The sequence below is a fragment of the Gopherus flavomarginatus genome, chromosome 1 (genome assembly GCF_025201925.1).
Source record: "Gopherus flavomarginatus isolate rGopFla2 chromosome 1, rGopFla2.mat.asm, whole genome shotgun sequence".
Classification (NCBI taxonomy): domain Eukaryota; kingdom Metazoa; phylum Chordata; order Testudines; family Testudinidae; genus Gopherus; species Gopherus flavomarginatus.
In genome coordinates, this window is record NC_066617.1 from 109,683,497 (window position 1) to 109,707,568 (window position 24,072).

The 24,072-nt window shown below is 43.3% G+C and overlaps 1 protein-coding gene across 1 annotated transcript in view; it reads right to left on the reverse strand.

Annotated features, from left to right (window-relative positions):
- KDM7A (lysine demethylase 7A) overlaps positions 1–24,072 on the reverse strand; it is a 96,590-nt gene that overhangs the window by 60,072 nt on the left and 12,446 nt on the right. Inside the window, exon 2 of the mRNA XM_050945572.1 lies at positions 13,881–13,966. Within this exon, the coding sequence (XP_050801529.1) occupies positions 13,881–13,966 (86 nt within the window). The remainder of the gene's footprint in view (positions 1–13,880; positions 13,967–24,072) is intronic.

Consider the following 24,072-nt stretch of genomic DNA (forward strand, 5'->3'; position numbering starts at 1 on the left):
CAGTAATTCAGACAGAATGGGCAGGGTTCTTTTAGAAGCGACAAACATTCAACCATGAATTTGTGGCAAAGAATACCAACACTTTATTAGCACTTTCTACCAACACAATGAATACTGTGATTCTCTTGCACTCAGCTTCTATCATTTCAGCGGCTGCAAACCCCAAATAAATTCCCCAACCAGGTGCCTCAGCAAAAAGGATCATATCACATCAGCTTGGAATGAACTTCAGCTGAGTTTAGTCCTAGGCCTGGTCCACACTACAGCGTTAAATCGATTTAACGCTGTACCCGTCCACACTACAAGGCACTTAAAATCGATTTTAAGGGGTCTTAAAATCGATTTCTGTACTCCTGCTCAACGAGAGGAGTAACCCTAAAATCGATATTACTATATCAATTTAGGGTTAGTGTGGATGGAAATCGAAGTTATTGGTCCCATTCTTTTACTGAGCTACCCAGAGTGCACCGCTCCGGAAAATCGATGGTAGCCTGGGACCATGGACGCACACCACCGAAGTAATGTGCCCTAGTGTGGATGCGTAAAATCGATTTTATAAAATCTGTTTTATAAAATCGATTTTATTAATTTCGATTTTACTCTGTAGTGTGGACGTGGCCCTAGTTTCTCACTACCTTTTAATTGATCTGCAATGTACCAGTTACTGAGGGAAGTTGAACAAAAAACTTAAAACTCAGGCTATGCTTATTTTATTCTGATTAATTCTAAAATAAGAACTATGCCAAATTGTGATCACTAGTATTTGATAGCTGCTAATAAAGACAGTTGCCCCCAAGATATATACTGAGATCAAGTGTGTAATGTAATAATTACTACTCTAGTATTGATCAGGAACTTGGTTACATCTGCTGAAAAGGAAAGAGCTCGGGTTACTAGCCTGCTCGCTCAAATGGTGTCTCAAAACTTGAGACAAAAGCTTGGCTAACAAAATCTGACATCTGAACAGTTTTATTAATATGATATTATTGGATCCTTAATTCAAACCAAAATGAATTAACCAAATATTCCATAATTCCTAATATTAAATAAATTTAGGATGAGCTCTTGTAAAAAGTTCATATTGCATCAAAGACTGCAATGAAACCTAGCAAGTCTGAACACTCAATTATTTAAAAAAAAAAAAATCTGTCTTTACTTTATTTTAATAAGCTCTAGAATTTGTTGCTGATGGTTTTTCAGAAAAATCAGCTGCAGTTCAGCACTGATTGACAGCCAATTAATCTATTTGCATCTCCCAGTCGTTATACATGACAGATAATTATTCCTAATGATGTATTGTTTTCTGTAGCGGCAACAAACTGTGCCCTTTAAAAGACACTTAGGAAAATAAATTGGCTCAATTAAACACGTGACGTTTATAGTGACTTGCTAACCTGAAAAATCAGTGTTGTAGAGCTAGTTTAATGAGTAGACTATTCAAATACTCAGTAGTACTCCATGAATAATGAAGCAAGTTTTAATTAACTTTCCAAATCTACTTCCTCAATCATAAATAATAATTTGAATAATGCAGAGTACTAGCCACTAATTTGACGATTTGCAACATACAGCACTTCCACCAAAATTCATCTGTGCCGTAATAATATACTGCAACGAAAGAACACAGTAGTTGCATAAATACATTTATTTTTACAGGGCAGTACTGATGTTTATAATCAGTTTTTAACATCTGAGAGCTGGGAATTAATAATAGTTATTCTTTTTCACCACTTGGTACTCAGGGAGGAGGTGCATCATGCTTCCTTGAATAGGAGAGAATATTCAATACAGAAAAGCACCTATTTAGCTGTCAAATTATTTTCTATATTTGGCAAAATCCAGTAAGAGACACTAGAAGAATACACAAGCAGATAAGAAAATAAAGTACAATAAAGTTATTGTTTAAAAAACAAATTACTTGATTTTTGTGATTTAGAATGGACATGTCATGTAAAAAACTTGAACTTTAAAAAGTGGAAGGAAAAAATTTGTCCCCTCACCAATGCAAACAAGAAAGGCCCTGCCATAATTACAACACTAAAAATGGACTAAGGAAATCCATTGGAGAAACAGGGATGTTTTAGGGAAAGGAGTGACAGAGAATGGGACAGAAGTTCATTTTAAGATAGTACAGGATAAAGCATTAATTTTAATTATTGTTCTAATTAAGATTTTTACATTCTGCACACCAGGCCAGTAACCACTTATGTAAGCACACCTTCACTATTCTTACCTGCCCTCCCCTCGCCTCTTTGTTTGACCCTTGCCTATTGTCTCAGAAAAATCACTATCTAGATTTTAGGCAGGGACTGTCAGTGTTATTTGTTTGTACAATGGGGATTTAATCCTGTTTGGGGTCTTTAGGTGCTACCACAGCAGAAACAGGCTGGACCTATGAGATCTGAAAGAGGCTGAAACAAGATGAAAAGCAATGTTGCCAACATGTATGAGCAACGTTTTTCTTGGGAGCTCCTGATCCTACAGTCAACTGACTACATGAGAGCCTCAGCTTTAAAAAACGTGCTAGCCCTCATGATTAGGGAGAGAAGCTTGAAAACATAACCCAAGTGTAACCTAAAGGCTTCAAAACCAGTAGGCAAAAAATAAGAACGCAAAATTTATTAGTAATTTTTAAAATACCACTATTTTAAGCTACTCATGATTACTCATTTTCTAAATGCTTCAAGTTGGCAATAGCGCAACCCTCAACCAAAACACATTTGCAGTGATCACCATGTCTACACAGTAGTAGGAGGAATATGATATGGTGGCCCACATTTTCAAAAACATGTATGAAATATCTGATAAGTGCACAAGCCAAGCTGACGTGGATATTCAAACTGCATACCCATAGGATGCCGTGCACTGTCAAGTCAGGAGCGCACACTTCAGCTGAAGTGTGAAAAATAAATTGAGTAAATTTTATCTTTACATATTTAAACTACACAGCAGAGTTCCTTTAGGTACTGAAGTCTGCCTTTATTAGCATAGCGGATTCTTTGGTGAGCCAGAAGTTAGCCTTAATTGACATTTGGTAATATGGAGTTTGCACTTTTTATACCTTTAGTCTTACAAGTTAAATTGTTATCAACAATCTTTTAATGATTAGTGGAAAAATATCCATAACAAATATACTCCCTAGAACTGCGATACAACTTCCTTTTAATCTGAACATAATTATGTTTAAGCTTCTTTCAAAACAATTTTGGAAAAACATAATTTCAAGTAAGAGGGATTATTATTATTTTAAGTGCCATGCAAATGCCTGTTCTCACTTTCTGGTGACACTGTAAATAAGAAGAGGGCAGCATTATCTCCTGTAAAATGTAAACAAACTTGTTCGTCTTAGCGATTGACTGAACAAGAAGTAGGACTGAATGGACTTGGACTACTGTGGCATCCATATCTCCATCTCAAATGGATGTAACCATTCACATTCCTGAAGAAAAAAGTGTAGATCAGAGAAGAGTGCGGTGCACGCACAAGAAACAGCTGCTGCTGAGTTTAGTTCCTTAAGTCTAGATGAACGAGGACTGTGGACTCACTTGAGCAGTAGAATGAGGGACTTCCTTGTATTGCATGGGCCACAGCAAATGAAAAACTTCATGTTCCCCAAAGACAATGAAAATAGAAGTTTCCATCCAACACGTTACTGGTGGGAAATCCCCAACGGTGACAAAGTGGAGAGGCCATAGCTTATGTACTCAAAAACCCAGAATGCTGCATACCGATTTTGTTGCAAAATCTTCCAGTCTAACATTGCAGCCACATTGGGTTCTACAGGAACAAAGGACTGGAAAAAATCTGGCATGCCATAAGCAAGCAGCAAATCACCAGATAGCATTCCATAAGTGGAAAGAGCTTGAGATGAGACTACAGTTAAAGGCCACCATAGATGATTAGCATCAAGGGAAGATTGCATCAGAGACTCGTTACTTGCAAAATGTTCTGAAAAAGCTCATTGCCATTGTGAGAATGCTTGCTACCCAAAACCTAGCACTGCGTGGCACTTCAGATCAGCTGCATGTCCAAACAATGGAAACTTCCTTAAAACTGTGGAGCGGATGGACGAGTTAGATGCTCCTGGAATACAGCATCAAAGAGTCACCACCCAAGAAATGTACACACACCACTACCTTGGAAAAACAATTCAAATTTTGAAGCAACATCTGTGAACATCCTCTCTGACACTGAAACCACTGAGTGCCACATGATGGGAAAGTCGAGTGCAGGCCATAAAGCCTATCAAACACGAAATTGGGAAGAAAGATGATGCCACAGTTGCCATTATGGAGGATAACACTATGACAGGAACGGTTCATGAGAGAACAGTGGCAAAGGGAAATGGAATCACCACAAACATACATAACTTCAAATTTCTGTGTGGCTTAGTGTTGTGGCATGACAGTGTTTGAAATAAATGTTGTAAGCAAGAAACTCCAAGGTGTTGACCTTGATATATCTGAAGCGATAAACAACTGAACAAAACAAAGACATACGTACAGTCTTACCAGTCAGATGAGGGATTTCAAAACGTTCTGAAGAGCGCACAGAAGTTGGCAGAGAAACTTCACACTGAAGTTATTTTCCCACCCATTCAAGAATACAAGAGTCACCGAAGAAGACGAAATTCTGATTACAAGGCACAGGATAATCCCATAAGGGACCCCAAACAACAATTCAAAGTTGAATTCTTTCACCAGGTGCTAGATTGTGCAATACAGTCAGTTGAAGAACGTTTCACGCAGCTCAAGGAACACAGCAGTATATTTGGGATGTTGTATGATATTCCAAAACTCCTCACTATACCTGAAGACCTACACCAGCAATGCAGGGCTCTAGAGACAGTGTTGACACACAATGACATGTGCGATATAGATGTGGAGTGATTTAGGTGATGAACTGAAAGCCCTTTCAAGATACATTTCAGCAGGATCAACTCCAAAGGCTGTTCTGGAATATATGTGCACAAATAAGATGACCACCCTCTTTCCAAATGCTTTTGTTGCTCTGCGCATACTTCTAACACTTCCTGAAACAGTTGCCAATGGAGAACACAGCTTCTCCAAGCTGAAATTAATAAAAACACAAGTACGCTTCACAATGACACAGGAGAGGCTGGTCAGCCTTGCAACCATCGCAATAGAGCATCAGCTGGCCCAGACTGTGGAGCTTCAGGAAGCAATTCAAATCTTTGCAACCAAGAAGGCACAGAAAGCACCACTTTTTTTATTCAAACAGATAAAAATGACACTGATTACTATGCAGACAAGAAAAATTACATTTGCTGTTCAGGCGACTGAAAGTTAAGTGTTACTTAATTTTTGAACAAGGCATTTTAAGTTGTTAGTTCTCTTTATTGGGATAGGTAGCAGAGCAGTACCATGAGAGGAGTAGAAGAGGAAGAAGGCAGAATTGAGACCTTTCAAAGTTTTGGCCTAAGCGATGGGACACGGGGGCATCATTTGAGCTCCTCACTTCAGGTGCCAAAATGTTGTGGGCCGGCCCTGCCGCCTCCTGCCCATAGAGTCAATACAGCAATGGATGAACAGCCTGCTTCTGCTGTCTGCCACTCTCTGCTGTGTTGTGTGTGGTGAGAAGTGCTGCAAAGCCTGACTCTTGTAGTTGGGTCCCACTGGGTTGAGGTTGGGTTGCAGGGCTCTAGGAAGGAGGCTGTCAACTGAACATTCATGAGGCGTACTTAAGTTTGGAACTTCTCTCTCCTTGATTCGGCAGAGCCAGGATTTATTAGCAGTCAAGCTAAATTACAAAGCCTATTTCCCTCCCCCCCAACCCCAAAAAACATCCATCTATATAAAATCACATCACACTTTCAGAGAGGAGGTGGGCAAAAAGCTGGAGGAAGTTAGAGGATATATACATACACTATATTGTATTTTGATCCATAGGACAGGTGCACAGTGATGAAAGGTTAGAGAATTGATAAATGCCTTTTTGCACTGGGGTGGTTATTAACAAGGCTTTTAGACCCTAAACTAAAGGTTGCTAATCCTGAAGCTATTAATTACATTTTATATCCTATACAAGAGATTAATTTTCCAAAACAATCAGGGCTGTAACAACTTTAACAACTCATCTCTAATGTTGTTAATTGAGGAGCAGATGTCACACCCATACAGATCAGAAACATTCTAGAAAAGGCAGGCAAAGCTGGAGTCTTAGGTGTAATCTCCATATGCCATTCAGAGAAAGGTCAGTTACACAACCTCTCAGGCCTTGGCTACACTGGCACTTCACAGTGCTGCAACTTTCGCGCTCAGGGGTGTGAAAAAACACCCCCCTGAACACTGCAAGATACAGCGCTGTAAAGCCTCAGTGTAATCAGTGCCGCAGCGCTGGAAGCGCGGCTCCCAGTGCTGCAAGCTACACCCGTAGAGGATGTGGTTTACATGCAGCGCTGGGAGAGCTCTCTCCCAGCGCTGGCTCTGCGACCACACTCACACTTCAAAGCGCTGCCGCGACAGCGCTTTGAAATTTCAAGTGTAGCCATACCCTCAGCAAGCTCTCAAATATCCTCAGGGAATTGGGGTTGGGGGGCGGGTAATCAATGCAGATAAGCCTTTAGAATAAAATTCAAAACTCCATCCAAAACATTTCCCTAGGTAAAAGCTTAACAAGAAGAGGTTACCTTTAAAAAACCAAGCCCAGGCCGTCATCTACATAAGCATTTCACAAGAATTACTCTTTTCCATTCAATATTCTTCTCTCCATTATTAAAACATTTTAATCATTACACTCCAAGATGCATACCTCTTTGCTCTTAGGGCCGAATGAAAAGGGAAGAACCTGCTCCATCCACTCTCAGCACAATTTAAATATGCTCACAAGAGGAAAACATATGCACAGTTTGCCTCCACAAAGACTACTATTTTCTTTTGATAGTAATTTAATCCCAAACTAGCCATTAAATTACAGGAACAGGTACTGATTTAATGATCCAGAGTATTTCATTTTGAACATTTTCTAGAGACCAAATAAAAGTCTAATAGGAGCCAGTTTCCCAGAAACCTAGAGTAAGAAATTGTGCCAACTTTACAGTATATAGGAGTCATCTCGTTGGGAGGAAAAACCCAAAGTATTTTAAAACGTAGTAAGAATCAAACAGCATAACAAAGTATGTTGTATATCAAAATTCCTGTGTGACGTGCTTACAAAGTTCAAAAGTTATCAAACACAGAAATCAAGCTCTGAGTCTAGGGAGCATTGTGTGAACCTTGCAGTAGGATGAATTTATGAGCCTTTACTTCAAAACAGACTGTTTGATCACCTTTGAAACTCCTCCCTGCCTCAGCAAAGTTATAATACAAACGAAAAAAAAATAAAAAGTCTGATATGTACCTCTCCTATTACTTTATAAAAAACATAAGTTTGCGTGATTAAACTTCAACCCCACACATCCATTTTCAGAGAGCTGCAGAAACTAGGGTTCTATCTTAATTCTGTTATTGCAAAGAAATATGGGAATGATACTATAGTCAGCGTAATCCCATAATAATATGGCCACATAATAGCGTAATTTTAGATGAAATACTGCCAAAATTACCCCTTATCAAAAAGATACTGTGTCACTTCATTTATAATCCATGAAGACCCAGTCAGGAGATAAAGAAAAACAAAACCACAGAGAAAAAATGTTTGAAATATATCCAGCTGCTCAGAACAGATTCAATTTTGCCAATCCATGACCAGAAATCCCTGTTTATCTTCAGGCGAAACACATATAGGAGACTCATTGTACACAAACTTGAACTTGGGAGGGTACAGCATATAGAACTTATCCTTTATTTTTCAGGGCTGAATCATAGTTCCCTATTGGCTGGGAATCCAGAAGACAACAACAGGTCATGCTAATTTTTACCTTGCCTTCTTTTGGAGAAGAGATTGAATATTAGGGGGAAATCAAGGAACTGAAGATGCCTTCAGCACCTACTAGCAGACAATCTTCAGATTTTTGCTTTCTGTGTCTCTTCTCTAACTCTTCAAGGTACTTGGTTGTTCTAGTAACCTGTGCTTTTAACTGGCTCAGCTCTTGGCAAAGATATCCGATGCTATCTACAACTGCTATCACTAACATTAAGTTGCAACCAAATGATTCCCTGCTTTTTTTTACTTGCTCAGGAAATCTGTCCACTGAGAGTTGCAAGTAACCCATCAAGGAATGAAGTGAAGTTTTTCATCTTTTCACTTATGATCTACACCCCGGAGCTAATGAAGAGGAAATGGATGGAGAAGTCTCTGCTGGCACTGTGTTTGAATGATGGTTTATTTTGCAATTCCTAGGAGATTTAGGCTAATTCCTAGGAGATTTAGGTTCAAATAGGGATGTGTGGGGATTTGTTTATAAATCAGGAAACTGGAATGGAGACTGGCAATGAGAAAAATTACAAAGACATAAGAGGAGAGAGTGTGGCACTGCACCCCATATTCTTCACAGTAATATTATATGATTATTACATACTCAATGTATTTTATGCAAGATAGGTCAAGTGAGATTTCATTGGAAAGGTTATGATTTACTGAATATGATTATCCTATTTGTAGGCATGTATCACTTTTGTATCTGAAGTTAGGAATATTGACTATGTATTTGCATCACAAATGTGTTTACACCTGGGGAACGTTCACTAGGCAAAAGACTGTCAGTCTAGCTGGCGAGCTGGGAAGGGCCCATTCAGGTTACAGGGCCATTAGAAAACAATAGATTTTAGAAGAAGATAATCTCCCATCAGGGAGCCTTCCTAAAGACACTGTAAATAGCCTCCGACTCATGGCTGCTAGGACTCTACAGGGACAGGTGACCAGGTGTCCACTGACTGGTGTTGTAATGAAGCTTGGAGAGAGGGTTCCCATCATATGCAAAATCAATTTAAGGCCACTCCAGGCCAATGGGGGCTGCAGGAAGCAGCGTGGGCCGAAGAATGTGCTGGCCGCCCTTCCTGCAGCCCCTACTGGCCTGGAGCAGTGAAGAGCTAGTGGGAGCTGCGACCGGTCGAATCTGCAGACACGGCAGGTAAACCAACCTGCCTGCCCTGCAAGGTGCTTTCCTTGAACAAGCGATGAACTGGCTTTGAGAACCACTGATCTAGAGTGTGCAGGCAGCATTTCTCCTCGTTGGTTATGTGAGGCTTTTGACAGAACACCGGGAGGAAGATATTCTGGTTGACATGGAAGTAAGACACCAACTTTGGCAGGAAGGCCAGATGGGGCCGCAGCTGAACCTTGTCCTTGTAGAACACCATGTACAGGGGCTTCATTCTCAGAGACTCATCTCACTGAAGTAATAGCTACAAGGAATACGATGGACCTGTGAGCCTGGAGAGGACCAAGTTAAGGTCCTACTGGAGAACCAGGCCCCGGATCAGCAGAAAACGTCTTTCAAGGTTTTTCAGGAACCTGATCATCTCCTCATGTGAGAATACAGATCTACCCTGGACGTGGGGATGGAAAGCTGATATGGCTGCCAGGTGCACCATGACTGAGGAAAAGGCAAGGCCCTGGTGCTTCACGTGAAGCAAGTAATCCAGGATGGACTGCAAGGACAACTGGGTCGGGGAGATATTCTGCTCTGACGCCAGCAGGTGAAATGCTTCCACTTTGCTAGGTAAGTCATTCTGGTGGAAGGCTTTCTGCTCTCCAAAAGAACCTGCTGTACCCGAGTAGAGCAGGCTCATTCCTCTAGGTTCAACCACGTAGCATTCAAGCCATGAGTTGGAGAGAGGTGAGGTTCAGGTGCAAGAGCCAACCTTGATCCTGCTAGAGTAGGTCCAGGCCGTTAAGAAGTGGCCACGGGGCCAATACGACATAGGTGCAGCATTTCTAATCTGCTGGGGGGTGCTTCTCCTGACTCCGTGAAGGACCCACCCCCTCCTACCCCCAAGGCCCCACCCCTGCTCTGCCCCTGCCCCGCAACTACTTGACACTGCACTGGACCTGGAACAGCCCTTGATAAGCCATTTGTCGAGGTACGGGTAGATCTTGATACCTTGACATCTGAGGTAGACCACGACCACCGACATGCACTTCATGAATACCCTTGGTGCTGTTGCTAGGCCAAAGGGGAGCACCGTGAATTGGCAGTGGGTGGTACCATCTACAAAACATAGGAATCATCGGTGTCCCTGAAATATCGATATGTGAAAGCAGGCATCCTTCAGGTCGAGCATACGGTACCAGTCTCCCAGATCCAGGGAAGGAATGATGGAGGCCAGGGACACCATGCAGAACTTCGATTTCTTGAGGTATTTGTTGACGCCCTGCAGATCAAGGATGTGGCGTAGACCCACTTCGGCCTTTGGGATCAAGAAATAGGAGTAAAATCATTTTCCCCCTAAGTGAAGAGGAACTTCATCTACTGCTCCCACCTGCAGAAGGCCCTGCACCTCCTGAGCGAGTAGATGCTCGTGAGGAGGACACATGGAGAGGATATACCTCCCTGCTACTCCGCTGAGGACCCACTAGTCTGATGTTGTAGAGGCCCAGGCAGGGAGAAAGGGAGACAGGCGGTTCAAAAAAAAAAAAAAAAAAAAAAAACAGGGATGTTGGATCCAAGACACAGGATGAAAGATCACACTTCAGTGCACCCTCAAAATGCCTGCTTATTACCCAGTTGGATGCGGGTACATCTCAAGTGAGTCCAGGAGGTCAGCTGATGGCCTTGCCAGTGCTTACAGCCCCTGCCCTTTTTACTGAAGGACTCTGAACAAGAAGGGACCTCAAACCTGTGGGCCTATTGCGGCTTGAACTGCTTCCTCACTGGCAACCAGCATGTACAGCACCAGCGAGTGTGAAGGGGCCTCAGAGTCTTAACTTGACGTCTGTCTACTCTGCGAACAGCACTAAGCTGTCAAAGGGGAGGTCCTGGGTGGACTGCTGAACCTCTGCCACTAAGCCCAACGACTGCAACCAGTCTCATTGAAATGGCCAAAACCATAGACCAGGATGTGGAGTCTGCCACATCCGAGGCCACTGGGAAGACTGTCCCAGCTACCGCTCTGTCCTCCTCCAGTATAGCCAGGAATTCCTTCCTGGGCTCCTCAGGCAGTGACTCTGAGAACTTGGCCATGGACTGCCAGATGTTATAATCATAGCGGCCAAGTAGGGCCTGATGTTTGGACACTCTTAGCTGGAGGCTGGCCATAGAATAAATCTTTCTACCAAAAAGATCGAGCTTCTTCGCCTCCTTATTCTTAGGGGTTGATCCCAGTTGGCCTTGTCTATCATGCTCATTGGCTATGGACACAGAGTGAGCTTGAGGTGGCGGGTAGGTACTGGTATTCAAACTCCTTAGTAGAGACACAGTACTCCCGCTCTGCCTGCTTAGAGATAGGGGCAGGGAGGAGGGGGTTTCCCAAAGGGCTTTGATCAGTTTCACAACTCCCTTGTGTACTGGTAATGCCACCTTCAAAGGGGGCTGCTGCACTCAGCACGTTGAACAGGGAGTCTGAAGGCTCCACCACCAACTCTGCTTCCAGCCCGAGATTCAGCGCCACCCTCTTCAAAAGCTCCTGGTGGGCTTTTGTGTCATCCTGAGGGACCATGTGAGAGGGGCCCGCTAACGCCTCGTCAGGCAAAGATGAGGAGGAGGCAGGTATAGATGGGCCTGGTAACTCCACTGCCTCTGCCAGGGGAGCCTCGACTGGAGCTGGCTGTCCCTGAGGAGCTTTCTCTAACTCCGCTTCCAAGTCAGGGGGTGAGCAGGAGACTGTGGCCAACAGTCTTTCTGACGCCCCTGAGACCAACCAATGCCCCTGCAATGGTTGGGAAAATGCCCTCGGATTCCACAGGTCTCAGGAGTTGGCCAGGATCAGGGGTTCCACAGGTGTCAGGGATTGGCCACTGGCCCTGGAGCCATGCAGCCCCTGGGGGCCCAGAAGGAAATGCCAATGCCCCAGCGGGTGGCCTTGATCTGCAGGTAGGTCTTGCTCCTCATTTTCAGAACCCTAGGAAGGGGAGGCTTGTCTGGGAGACCAGAACGGGACTGATGTTGCCTGTCTACCCTGTTCCTGTCAGCTCTCTATGCGGACCTCTGCTGGGAAGCTGTACCAGGACCATGTCTCTCGGTGCCGCAATTGACACTTCATGCTATGAGAATGGTGCCACTCCATGGACTGGGAGCAAGAGAATCCATGTCTTGGAGACCATCAATGCACCTGTGGGGATCCGTACCGGCAAACCGGAGATTTGGGACACTCCGAGTGCCAGCGCTCTGGCAACACACCTCTAAGAGTCTGCTCCAGACAGCTGACGATCAACGCTGGGATCCCGGTGAACATTGCCTACAGACCGGGGAACCATGCTGGGAACTCTGGCAGATAAGCCGACCTGCATCCAGGGGCTGGTGGTGCTGTTCAGGTGAGCGCTGGTGGGGTACCCCCTGCACTGACAGAGACTTCTGGAAGGATCCCAGGGCAGGTTTTCCCTTTGAACATGGCACCTCAGTAGTTGGTGTGGACAGCACCAGAAGGAACAATATTTCTGTAGTGACCTGAAAGACCTCCAGCATGGACAGCACCACCAAGCGCCAAGTGCCTCTGCCGCTTTCCAGGGATCAAAGGGGACTCGACAGCTCAACAGGTGCTGGAGCCTGGTGACAGTCCACAGCAAAAGAGCTGCCCCTTGTGGGTCTTTTCTCTTCTCCAGCTCTCTCCTTCCCTTTATAGGACACAGGAAAATGCCCTTTCCCAGCCTTTTTTTGCTCTTTAGCTGGTACTGGGGATGGGATCAGCGTCAGTCTGAGGTTGGTGCCAGCGGCACGCTCCACGCCGAGGTGGCAGTGCTCAGAGCAGAGTCCAATCTAGTCGGCTCCGATGCCAGTGTGAGGGCAGACTCCATAAGGAGCGCTCAAAGACAAATGTCCCGCTCCTTTTTCATTTGTGGTCTGAAGTTCTTACAGATATAATGCTCGTTGCTCACGTGGGTCCCCCCCAGGCACTTTAGGCAGCTTTCATGGGGATCACTGACTGGCATAGGTTTCTTGAACCAGTCACAAGGCTTGAAGCCCAGGGACCAGGACATGACCCATCCCTAGACTAAGTTCTGTCGAGGACTAATCAACTGTTATTAACTCTAACACTACTGGAACTACAATACTATTCAAGTTTTTAACAACTGTATACAAAAGATTCACAACTAGACACAGCTGAGAGAGACGTAAACTTGCCGAGGCAAGGAGACATTCCAGCATCATCACAGGGGGTAAAAAGGAACCGAGGGAGGAGGGAGCTGACGGCATCCCTTATACCACTGCATACGCGCGCCACTCCAGAGGGTGCCAGAGCCAGTCCCCTACAAATATCTCTGAGGGGAAAACTTCCGTCACTGGTGCGTGTGGCAAGCACACACACCTACAATGGAATGGACATGAGCAATCACTTGAATAAGAATTCCTTGTTTTTATAGTGTGGTCCTTTAGGACTTTGGTCAGTTTTCACTTCCTGGCTATTTTCACCAGTGTCCAATGAAGCATGAGAAGAATGATGCACCATCATTGCCTACACTCAAGTCACTTAAAAAGTGACTACCGTCCTCTCTCCCCTATAACTCAGTTTTGTTTTCTTCAAACTCCAGTCACAATCCAAATATTCGGTTAAAATACTCTGTGTTTGATCTTTAGTTGTAGTTTACATTTTTATGGGATAATGACAGTTAGGAAAAAAGTCTGCAGGTGCTCTAACCCAATTTATCTGCTGCCATGCATCATGTGAACCTTCCCAGACTATATTTTAAAACTTCGAATTAGCCATAAATAGCCTGTTAAATTTTGAATGCCCTTCCAAACAATTTTTTCCAGTTCCAGGTTGGGGAAAGAATATCCATAGTCATTTACACCCTTGATCTTTGTCTGAGCATTCAGTACTTACTTAAGGATAGTCCATGCAGAACTGCACAGTTGGGACAGTGGTACAGATCAATGTCAACAGCATGGTGCTCCTCTACTTTGACACAGCTGAAAAGAAAAAAATTGTTTTCAATGCTCATGAGAATAAAAAAAGAATCTCAAGAGTCTAAATCCTTTTATTTTCCTCTCTATCCCGCCTCACACCACCCCAAAAAAATCAACATTAAGTCTAGCAACATTTACCAGACCATATTGTAGCTCTACACAGTCAGAACTACATACATTAAGACTCCACTCTAGAGCCAAACTATATTTGTCACTTTCAGCATCTATACAGCGACTTTAACAATATGCAAATCAAAGTTTAATTGGGAATACCATTAAAGTGTCTGATAAAAAGTAACCAGATGGAAGTAAATTCCACAGTGTAACTACACAAATGCTTTGATCTTAATTACAAGAAGCAGGGTGTGCAAGGTAATTAAAGCAAAGCCAGAAAAAATGTATTACTGAAGTCTAAGCGCTCGTAGTTTACAGAAGACACCATGGAAGCTTTGTTGCTTCTCATGTGGCAATGCATGTCTTTGGTAGCATACTGTACAAAAAAAAAATTTCTTAAAGCACACAGACTGCTATTCTCTCAAACTTCACAGAGAAATAAGGTATACTATTCACTTTTCCTTATACTTTCCCTTGCAACAGCAGCTAAAAGTGACCACACTAAGTATATTCTTCTGATCTGCAAAAACATATGCATCCTTTTTAATAAATGAACTTCTTTATAATGCTTGTTATAAAATACCTACAATTAGGCCATTTATAAATACATTATTTAGACCAAACATTACAGCAGGTTATTTCCTCTCTTGGTAAGATTACACCAACACATATGGATGGCTATAAAAACCCAGCAGTGTTGGAAAAGATCAGTTTTTCTATTCAAGATGGCTGGATATGAAATGGAGTATTGATAGCGATATTTTGCAGGTTTTGCATCACTAGAGATTAATGATTTAGAAAAGCAGTGTTTATACAGAATTTTCTCAAAACAAAATTTATTGTTTAAATACTCTTTTTGCTGAGAGGCATCCAAAGTTTGGCAGAATTCCTCTCTCTTCAAAGTATGTGACCTGTTCATCAATAATGATGAAAGATGAAGAACGGTTTTTATATCATAAATAGGGCCCTACCATATTCACAGTCCATTTTGGTCAATTTCTCAGTCATAGGATTTTAAAAATCTTACATTTCATGATTTCAGATATTTAAATCTGAAATCTCAGTGTTGTAATTGTAGGGGTCCTGACCCAAAAAGGAGTTGTGGGAGGGAAGAGGTCGCAAGATTATTGTAGGAGGGGTTGCAGTACTGCTTCTCTTACTTCTGCGCTGGTGCTGGTGGCAGCGCTACCTTCAGAGCTGGATGGCCGGAGAGTGGTGGCTGTTGGCCGAGCGCCCAGCTCTGAAGGCAGATCCACCACCAGTAGTAGCACAGAAGGATGGCATGGCATGGCATGGTATTGCCACCCTTATTTCTGCGTTGCTGCCTTCAGAGCTGGGCACTCAGCCAACAGCCACCACTCTCCGGCCATCCAGCTCTGAAGGCAGCACACAAATAAGGGTGGCAATACTGCGACTGCCCTAAAATAATCCTGAGATACGTTTCTGACTTACGCAAAATTCGAGCTACACAATGCATTTTGGAAAGAAACGCTTGCATAAGTCAGGGAACATCTGTATAGGGTAAACACACACAAAAACACAGATTTCACAAGGGGAGACCAGATTTCATGGTCCATGACATGTTTTTCATGGCCACGAATTTGGTAGGGCACTAATCATAAAAGTTTACAAAAACAGACAAAACTAAACATTCATATTAATAAATGCAATGCAAACAGATAATTACCAATACTATTGCCACGTAAATTAGGTCCCAAGCCATAACAGACCCAATGTCTACAGCAAATTGTTTAAAAATGCAAAGCTCATGTGCCATATCTGACTTGTCAAGAAGAGAGTGCTCTTCAGTGACATCCACTGGGATCTAGGTATCTTGTATCACGTTTAGTCACAAGTGTATATTATATATGGTAGCATGAGAAGTCAGTTAAAATGTTTGTATTCATGGAGCACAACTAATGAACTCTGCATCAAAGTTGAACTGCTTTGCATTCAAAATAAATAGCTGTATTTACACAAATATTTTATTGTCTATAACAATACATTAAAAGTGGTCTAAAGATAAAACAGAAATGCTCTTGAGTTTAACAAGAAAATATTAAATGCTCCCACTGATTAGATAAAGAAGATTTATCATATGTAACCTTTTACAAAAATATGTAGGTTTCATTGGGTAATTTCACAGCTATCAAAAAACTCAGAGTATTAAAAGCTGATCTCTTCCCCCCACACTCCGCTTTTAATTGTGATAGAGTTTTAAGATAGTTTCAGACAGATGTTTTTATTAGGCACATTTTTCATTTTTATTTTTATTATAAAAGACAAACTAAAAAAAACCATTAAACACACCATATATATTTAAAAAAATGCCATGAAACTCTTTAATTCACTAGAATTGAGAGCCACAAGTCAGACTCCTGACTATGCCATAGAAAAGTGTTCTAAGTGCACCACAAAATATCCAAAATCTTTGTACAACAAGATGTACACTCAAACTTTAAGGCCAGAAGGGACCATCATGATTGTCTAGTCCAGGGGTTCTCAACTTGCAGCCCAATTAGCACACAGCTGGAGCCCACCTGTGCTGCAGAGAAAGGTTTAAAAAAAAGGTCTCTGCCAATCTGACCCTAGGGAAATTCCTTCCCAAACCCAAATACAGCAATCAGTTAGACCCTGAACATGTGGAAAATACCCACCAGCCAGTCACCTACAAAAGTATTCCCTGTAGTAACTCAGAGCCCTCTCCATATAGTGTCCCATCGCCAGCCGTTGGAGATATTTGATGCTAGTTATCGAAGATCAGCTACCTACCATTGTAGGTCGTCTCATCACACCATCTCCCTCCATAAATTTATCAAGCTATGCTTAGGGTTTATTATCCCCCACTACTTCCCTTGGAAAGCCATCCCAGAAAGAAAATGGATAAGAAAACGTGCACAAAATATTTGAGGATACCAAACATTCAGCTTCCCCTCCACCCCCCCGCAAACCCCTCTCCTATTCAGTTTCTCCGCTCCTTTCCCATCCAAAAAAGAGCTTTAAAGCTGTTTAGGACTAATATTTTAAAGAAATTAAGTACAAAACTGAAGTTGCAAGGTAGTTAAATTGAGTCTCCATGAGGTGTTTGCAAAGTGAAATACTAGAACGATACTTGTAACAACTTATTTCAAATATACCTTCTCACCACCACCAGTAGCAGAATCCTTTCAAAATTAGTTATATTGTTATATTAGCTACAGGGTTTATATGGGGGTTGTTTTGAGTTTGTTTTTTTGTACAATGAAGATAACCTTAAAACAAAATGATTTAGCCTCACATACGTGTATAGAATGCATATTAAACTAAACTGATATTTTGAAGGGGCTTTTAAAAATCACATCTCCACAGGATTTTCTCTCTCCAAAAGATGCTTTCATAAAATAGAAAGAAAATCCCCATTTTAGCTACTCTGTGCTTGCAATAGTTATGTACATGTTAAAGATTAATACCATACCTTTTTAAAATATATTATTGCTAATTTTCAAACTATCACAAATCAAAACAAAATTCTACAAATTTACTACACAAAAGGTTTTTCTATTAAATAGGTTTTGCAAATTTTTGCATTATATTTTGACTAAAACATGGCCTACAGTTCCTATGCATAGTTTTGTATCTAGGTTGCACATGACAACTAAACTCTTTTATGTTAGTTGTACCTTTATTAGTAGAACCAGCTTTCAACTACTGCAAGATAAGCAAAGAATAACCCCTCCCACTCCTTGTCCCTAGAAAAGAATGCCAACTGAGCATTTTTATCCAGGGGAATGGGGGTGGAGATACCATATCAGTTTGGCAGATCCCATGGAAGTCTGGTTAGTCATTAATTCAAGTCAATTGTCTCCAAGTGTCAAAAGGACGCCAAGTAAGCAAAATCTGAAGATTCAGACAACGGAAAGTGCTAAAGATGTCACTGTCCCAATCCACCAAATGGCTCTGGAGCTATTCTGTAAGCAGAAAGTGTTTTGTTTAAGTCACAATTTGTCACTCCTTCAGGGAGCAAGTTTACACAATCAAAATATTTTAGAGCTTGGGTTGCAGATAAAGACTGAGAAACAGATTGAAAATTTTGTCATCAGATACAAACATTTCCTTCTGTAGAGAAAAAGCAAGTTGAAAAAATGAACTGTATTTGAAGGCTAGTCTAAATAACCAAGACAGAGCATTAATATTCTGAGAGTAAAACTAAGTCATTTAAACCTTAAATCTAAGATAAAACTGCCTGATGAGGAAGTAGCCTTAGACACAAAAGATTCCAAAGATGTTCATTTTTATATCACGCTGCTAAGAACTGAGCAAACTGAATTTATTTTTTTTGCTAAAAAAAAGGAACCAATAGCTATCCATTAGTCCTATTATATTCCAGTGTCATTCCAATACTGCATTATTACTAAACAAAAATAAGAACAGCCATACTAGATCCATCTAGCCCAGTGGCCAGTGCCAAGTGTTTCATAGAGACTGAAGAGAACAGGTAATCATCAAGTGATCCATCCCTTGTCACCCATTCCTAGCTTCTGGCAAACAGAGGCTAGGGACACCATCTCTGCTCAACCTGGCTAATAGTCATTGATGGACCTATCCTCCATGAACTTATCTAGTTCTTTTTTGAACACTGTTATAGTCTTTGCCAGAGGATGTTGTAATGGCTAAGAGTTCCACAGATTGACTGTGCACTGTGTGAAGAAATGCTTCCTTTTGTTTGTTTTAAACTTGCTGCCTATTAATTTCATTTATCGACCCCTGGTTCTTGCATTATGGGAAGTAGTAAATAACACTTCCTTATTTACTTTCTCCAGACCAATTGTGTTTTAAATAGACTCCTATCATATCCCCCCTTCAGCATCTCTTTTCCAAGCTGAAAAGTCAGTCTTATTAATTGCTCCTCATATGGAAGCTGTTCCATACCCCTTATCATTTTTGTTGCTCTTTTCCTATTACAATATACCTTTTTTGAGATGGGGAAACCACATCTACATGCAGTACTCAAGATGTGGGCGTACCAGGGATTTCTATAGAGGCATTATGATATTTTCGGTCTTATCATCTGTCCCTTTCTTAATGATTCCCAACATTCTGTTTGCTTTTTTGGACTGCTGCTGCACATAGAGTGGATGTTTTCAGAGAACCATCCAGTGACACCAAGATCTCTTTTTTTGAGCTAATTTTGACCCACCCACCACTTTATATGTATAGTTAGGATTATGGTTTTCCAAAGTGCATTGTTTTGCATTTATCAACAATGAATTTCATCTACCATTCTGTTACCCAGTCACCCAGTTTTGTGAGATCCCTTTGTAACTCTTTACAGTCTGCTTTGAACTTAACTATCTTGAGTAGTTTTGTATCATCTGCAAATGTTCCCACCTCATCATTTACTCCTTTTCCACATCATTTATGAATATGTTCAACAGTACTGGTCCCAGAAAGCCCTGGGGGACACCTCTATTTAGCTCTCTCAATTCTGAAAACAGACCATTTATTGCTACCCTTTGTTTCCTATCTTTTAACCAGTTACTGATCCATGAAAGGACCTTCCTTCTTATCCCATGACAGCTTACTTTGCTTAAGAGTCTTTGGTAAGGGACCTTGTCAAAGGCTTTCTGAAAGATAATATTCAGCTCTTATGTTGATTAAATTATGCTGACTCATTTGTTTCTTGTATCCAGGACCGGCGCTAGTGTTTTTAGTGCCCTAGGCGCATGGCCATTTTGCTGCCCCGCGCGCTGGTCCGTGGCTCCGGTGGAGCTGCCGCAGCCGTGCCTGCGGGAGGTCCACCAGAGCCGCAGGAGCAGCGGACCCTCCGCAGGAACGCCTGCGGCAGCTTCACTAGGACTGCAGGACCAGGGGACCCTCCGCAGGCACGACTGCGGCAGGTCCACTTGGGCCGCCTGCCGCCCCCCGCTGGCAAAATGCCGCCCCACGCAATTGCCTAGGCAGCCTAAATGGAAGAGCTGGCCCTGCTTGTATCTATGCCCAACTGCTGTGAACTAGGTAAATAAATAGTTCCTCATACATCATAAGCATAATTATAGAACAAACTACTCAATATGGGGCCAGTGATTTCTATTTATATATTTTTTTATTTATATTTTTGCACTGTGGTTACTGGAAAGTAGTCATGGGAGCTTTGCAAAAATACGGGTAGATTTATAAATTGTTCAGATGGATCAGCAGGCCCTTCCGGTACTCAGACATCTTGGTTGCCACCATATTCAAGCTTTTCCATCCTCAACTTACATCCAGATTGCAGGGTTGTCAGGTGTCCATTTTTCAACCAGAACACCCGGTCGAAAAGAGACCTTGGCAGCTCCAGTCAGCACCACTGACCAGGCCATTAAAAGTCCGGTCAGCGGCGCAGTGGACTTAAGGCAGGCTCCCTGCCTGCCCTAACTCCATGTCACTCCTGGAAGCAGCAGCACATCCATGTGGCCCATAGGCACAGGGGCAGCCAGGCCATGGAGACTCCACATGCTGCCCTCGCCCAGAGTGCCAGTTCCGCAGCTCGCACTGGCTGGGAACCATGGACAATAGGAACTGCGGGGGTGGTGTCTGTGGGAGGCAAGTAGGGAGGGAAGGAGGTAAAATGGATAGAGTACCCATTGCGAACCATTGGTCTGATGTTATGTGCTCCTAAGTGCTGCAGAATGCTGCCCAAAGGGGTGGATAGTGGTGGTCAGCTGTAGAGGTTGGGGGGAGGGGGAGTGGTCTATTGATGCCTCAGCCAACATGTTAAAATTGATGCTTGGACATGGACAGCTGGGAATGAGGAAGATTGCATGCCAGATGGTTTATGCCTCAAAAATTTCTCTGTCTTTGTGGCTCGTAGTAATGCTGAGTCAGGTATTAGGAGCTGTGTGGTTTGTGCTGGGGCTGCTGACTACATTTTCTCTTTTGTCCTGGCATGCAGATGCCCAGTGAACAGCGAATCGCACTAGAATCCTTCAGTGTGTGACGAGAGCCATCACTCTCCTCTGTGAAGAGCTTTGAAGGCACTAAGGGAAGTTATTCATCAGTTGACCGCACCTCTTACAGAAAGCCTGACAAATGAAGCCATGATGCATGTCATATCACCCAGCCATGCAGATGGACCTGGCCGCTGTGTCGGCTGCATTGAGGGCAGACTGTAGCATTGTCTTGGCCACTAACTGTCCCTCTGGGATGATAACCTTAAATTGGTTGTAATGCGACTCAGGCAGCTGCTCAATAAAATCATTCAGTTTCTAATAGTTTACATACACCTCTACCCCAATATAATGCAACCCAATATAACATGAATTTGGATAGAACGCGATAAAGCAGCACTCGGGGGGGCGGGGCTGCACACTCCAGCAGACCGAAGCAAGTTCGATATAACATGGTTTCACTTATAATGCAGTAAGATTTTTTGGCTCCTGTGGACAGCGTTATATCAGGGTAGAGGTATAGCTGTATTTTGCCATCAGGGCTTGGGAACTGGCAATTTGAAACTGAAGCATGGCCAAGGAGTATGCCTTCCTCCCCAAAAGGTCCAAGTACTTCCAGTCCCTATCATAGGCAGTGGACCTCATCTGTTATTGACAGCTGTGGGAATTAAGTGTCCACCACAATGGAGTTGGGTGAAGGGTGGTAGAAGAGTCTCTCTCATTGGGACATATTTTTTGTCTGCCTGCTCTCAGGTAGGTGACACTGATGCTGAGGTCTGTCAAATAGTTTTTGCAGGGTCCAGAATTATCTCGTTAATGGGTAGGGCAATTTTTAAGGCAGGGAATGGAGTATTTCAAGGAGACGAGGATGGTGGATGTCCTCGACTTCTTCTAGCGGTATTTGGAGAGTGTCTGCCACTCTCTGCCAGGTCCTGGAAGAGGCGAAAGTCATCCACCAGAGATGCTGGGGAAGGCATGACTGCCTCATCCAGGGAGGCATGACAGGGTCACCTCTTCCTCAACACTGCCCTCCTGTTCCTCCACGATTTCTTATGGAGGTTCTGAAACTCTGGATACTGAGACGGAAGTGGTGCACCTCAAGGGTTCTTGGGTGGGGCTAGAAGCTCGAGAGGCATGGTGGCTATATGCAGCCCAAGAGTACCAGATGGCCACTGGGGTGGTGGTGGCACAGAGCTCAGTGGTGGTTCCCATGGGTGGCTGTACCAAGATGACAGTGGTGGGGCCATCCGAGAGTATGCCTGGGGACTCTGTTGATATTGGGCACCGTAAGGGCTTGGGAGGAGTACTGTGATGCCACCTCCTTCAGTTCACTATCTAAACCCTCACTAGAAAGCACGGGAGCATGGCAGGCTGGAGGGGAAGATTCCCATTACGGGCACAGCCGGTACAGAGAAGAGGAGACTTCAGTACATCTGATACACGAAGGTCCCTTGAGTATCGGAATACTGGCGGTACTGATTGACTCGGTGCCGTTAACAGTACCGGAGAGGTTGGGGAGGGATGAGGATCTTGCCCATACCAGTTGCTCTGGTGCTGGATAAGGCATCAATGACTATACTCTTGGAGAATCGCGTACCAGCAATGCCTTCTTAGCGGAGTGCTTATTCCTGTCCTTGCCTCGCAGCACCATCGACTCTGTACCCATGCCCTTCGGGTTCGTAGACTTATCAATGGTACCTGCCACTATAGATTTTCGCAAGCCGTGGATACCAGGCTGGGATTGTTGCAGTGCTGTTGGTACCAAGGAAACCGAGTGTGCTGGAGACAGTTTGTGGCTATCTCAAAGCTCACTAGACGTCCCACTCTCTTTTTCAACTATTTACGAGAGGGGTCAGTGGCTTGTTTCTTCAACCAACAGCGTTTAGATTTTGGGGGCTGTCGGAAAGACTCATGTCTGCCAGGTTACTTGTGGCAAAGGTCCAGAGAGGATCAGAGAGCCCTCTCCATTAACATGATCTTCTGTCTGACCTCTCTATCCTTACAAGGCCTGGGCCTGAGTTGCTGGCAGACACCACACTTTTGCTGAATGTGGCCTTCCCCAAGTGTATGCACCGGAAGTGCTTGTCTGCAACAAGATCACCTCTTTGCAAGAAAGGCGCTTCTTGAAGCCCCATGAACCAGGCATACCTCGTTGGGGGAAGGGTAAAACTATCACTACACTAAATACTACGAGGCTAACTACAGAAATGTAAAAATCAAAAGCAATGGCTATAATAGACTGTGAATGGCTCCGTCCCTAGCCAAGGGTGGTTGAGAAGGAACTGAGGGGGGTTAGCCCGTGCATGCTGACTAGCCTCATGGCAAGACAGGAGGAGACACAGCACATGTGCAGGCTTAACGGACACTGCTACCAATGTTCTCTGATTAGCACTGCAGGATACAAACACACCTACGGCGGAGCACCCATAGGGACACTACCTGAAGAAGAACCTTCTCTTCTGTAGGCAGACCATACCACAGTATAGTAAAACCTGCCTTAGGGTATGTCTACACTACGGGATTAATCCGATTTTACAGAAACCCTTTTTTTAAAACGGATTGCATAAAGTTGAATGCACGCGGCCACACTAAGCACATTAATTCAGTGGTGTGCATCCATGTACCAAGGCTAGCGTCGATTTCCGGAGCGTTGCACTCTGGGTAGCTATCCCATAGTTCCCGCAGTCTCCCTCGTTCATTGGAATTCTGGGTTGAGATCCCAATGCATGAATGGGCAAAAACAGTGTCGCGGGTGATTCTGGGTAAATGTCGTCACTCAATCCTTCCTTCGTGAAAGCAATGACAGACAATCATTTCGCACCCTTTTTCCATGGATTGCCCTGGCAGATGCCATAGCATGGCAACCATGAAGCCTGTTTTGCTTTTTGTCACTGTCACCGTATGTGTACTGGATGCTGCTGGCAGACAGTACTGCAGTGCTACACAGCAGCACTCATTTGCCTTTGCAAGGTAGCAGAGATGGTTACCATCCCTATTGCACCGTCTGCCATTGTAAATTGGCAATGAGATGATGGTTATCAGTCATTTTGCACCATTTGAAATCAGAAATTGGCAATGATGGTTATCAAT